At 61.7% G+C, this 1115-nt stretch overlaps 1 protein-coding gene across 1 annotated transcript in view; it reads right to left on the bottom strand.

Annotated features, from left to right (window-relative positions):
* The window catches only part of GZMK (granzyme K (granzyme 3; tryptase II)), a 6974-nt gene extending 6063 nt beyond the window's left edge, over positions 1 to 911 (bottom strand). The window contains exons 1-2 of the mRNA XM_005874164.2: positions 817 to 911; positions 162 to 309 (exon numbers count right to left, since the gene is read on the bottom strand). Of these exons, the coding sequence (XP_005874226.1) occupies positions 162 to 309; positions 817 to 871 (203 nt within the window). The 5' untranslated portion in view covers positions 872 to 911. The remainder of the gene's footprint in view (positions 1 to 161; positions 310 to 816) is intronic.
* Positions 912 to 1115: the final 204 nt, after the last annotated feature.

Below are 1115 nucleotides of genomic sequence, written 5' to 3'. Positions count from 1 at the left end.
CGCTGTCCTCGGGAAGGAGCCCCAGGCAGGGACCGTGGGTGCACGAGGGTAAACCAACCCCGCCCGGCGGTCAGCACCCATGGAAGCCCCCCCTCCCCCCTGGAAAGGCAGCTCTGTCCTCAGGACTCAGGGAACCTCCCCGGCGGGAGGGCGGGGCTCACCGGTGGTGGCAGTGGGCCGCGGTCAGCACCCACTGCGGGTGGATCAGGACCCCCCCGCACACGTGCTCCCCGTGGTACTGCAGCGAGGCCATGAACGGCCTGGAGTGAGGGGTCACCTCTCTCCCTCCGATGACCTCCTCGCTGGAGCCTGCAAGAGAGAACGCGCCGTCGGCCACCAAGGACCTGAGCGGCCGACTCACATTTCTTCTCTCCCGGGCATGGCAGCGTCTGCAGCAGGGGTCCTCAAACTTTTTAAACAGGGGGCCAGTTCACTGTCCCTCAGACCGTTGGAGGGCCGGACTATAGTTTAAAAAAAAAACTATGAACAAATTCCTATGCACACTGCACATACCTTATTTTGAAGTAAAAAAACAAAACGGGAACAAATACAATATTTGTATTTGCATGTGGCCCGCGGGCCGTAGTTTGAGGACCCCTGGTCTGCAGAGACGGAGCAGCCCCGGCCGCCTCAGAGCTGTAACCGCGCGCGTGAACCGTTGCAGGTGATTGTGTGTGAGCAGCGGTATAACACACGCAAGCCCAGAGGCCCAGACGTGTGAGGAGTCGTGGTCATTTCTGATGTCGCCGCACAGTCGCTGGTGCGGCTACATCAATTCACGTCCTGCTCCCGTGGGCGGGCAGGGGAGATACTCACACGCAGGCGTCAGACAGGCCGCGGCGACGAGGAAGAGCAGGGAGGACGCAGTCATTTTAACGGCGAAGAAGCCCGGTGAGCTCTCTGCCCGTCGGTGAAGGAAGCCGGTCTGAAGACGAGTTTGGGTCTTGCGAGTTTTAAGCTGCTCCCCACAGCGTCTGGGGGGCAGGGTTTTCACACCTCCGCGGGGAGCCCGTTTCAGTCTGGGCGGTTCCGAGCTCTGCCTGTCGCACCTGCTCCGTGTGCGGTAGAGAACTCGCACCTGGACGAGCCGCCTTCGCCACGGGTGCGAGCTCTCG

This window comes from Myotis brandtii, unplaced genomic scaffold, assembly GCF_000412655.1.
Source record: "Myotis brandtii unplaced genomic scaffold, ASM41265v1 scaffold426, whole genome shotgun sequence".
In the NCBI taxonomy this organism is placed as follows: Eukaryota; Metazoa; Chordata; class Mammalia; order Chiroptera; family Vespertilionidae; genus Myotis; species Myotis brandtii.
The sequence above is the reverse complement of the archived record's forward strand: the minus strand, read 5'-3'. Positions and strand labels throughout refer to the sequence as shown.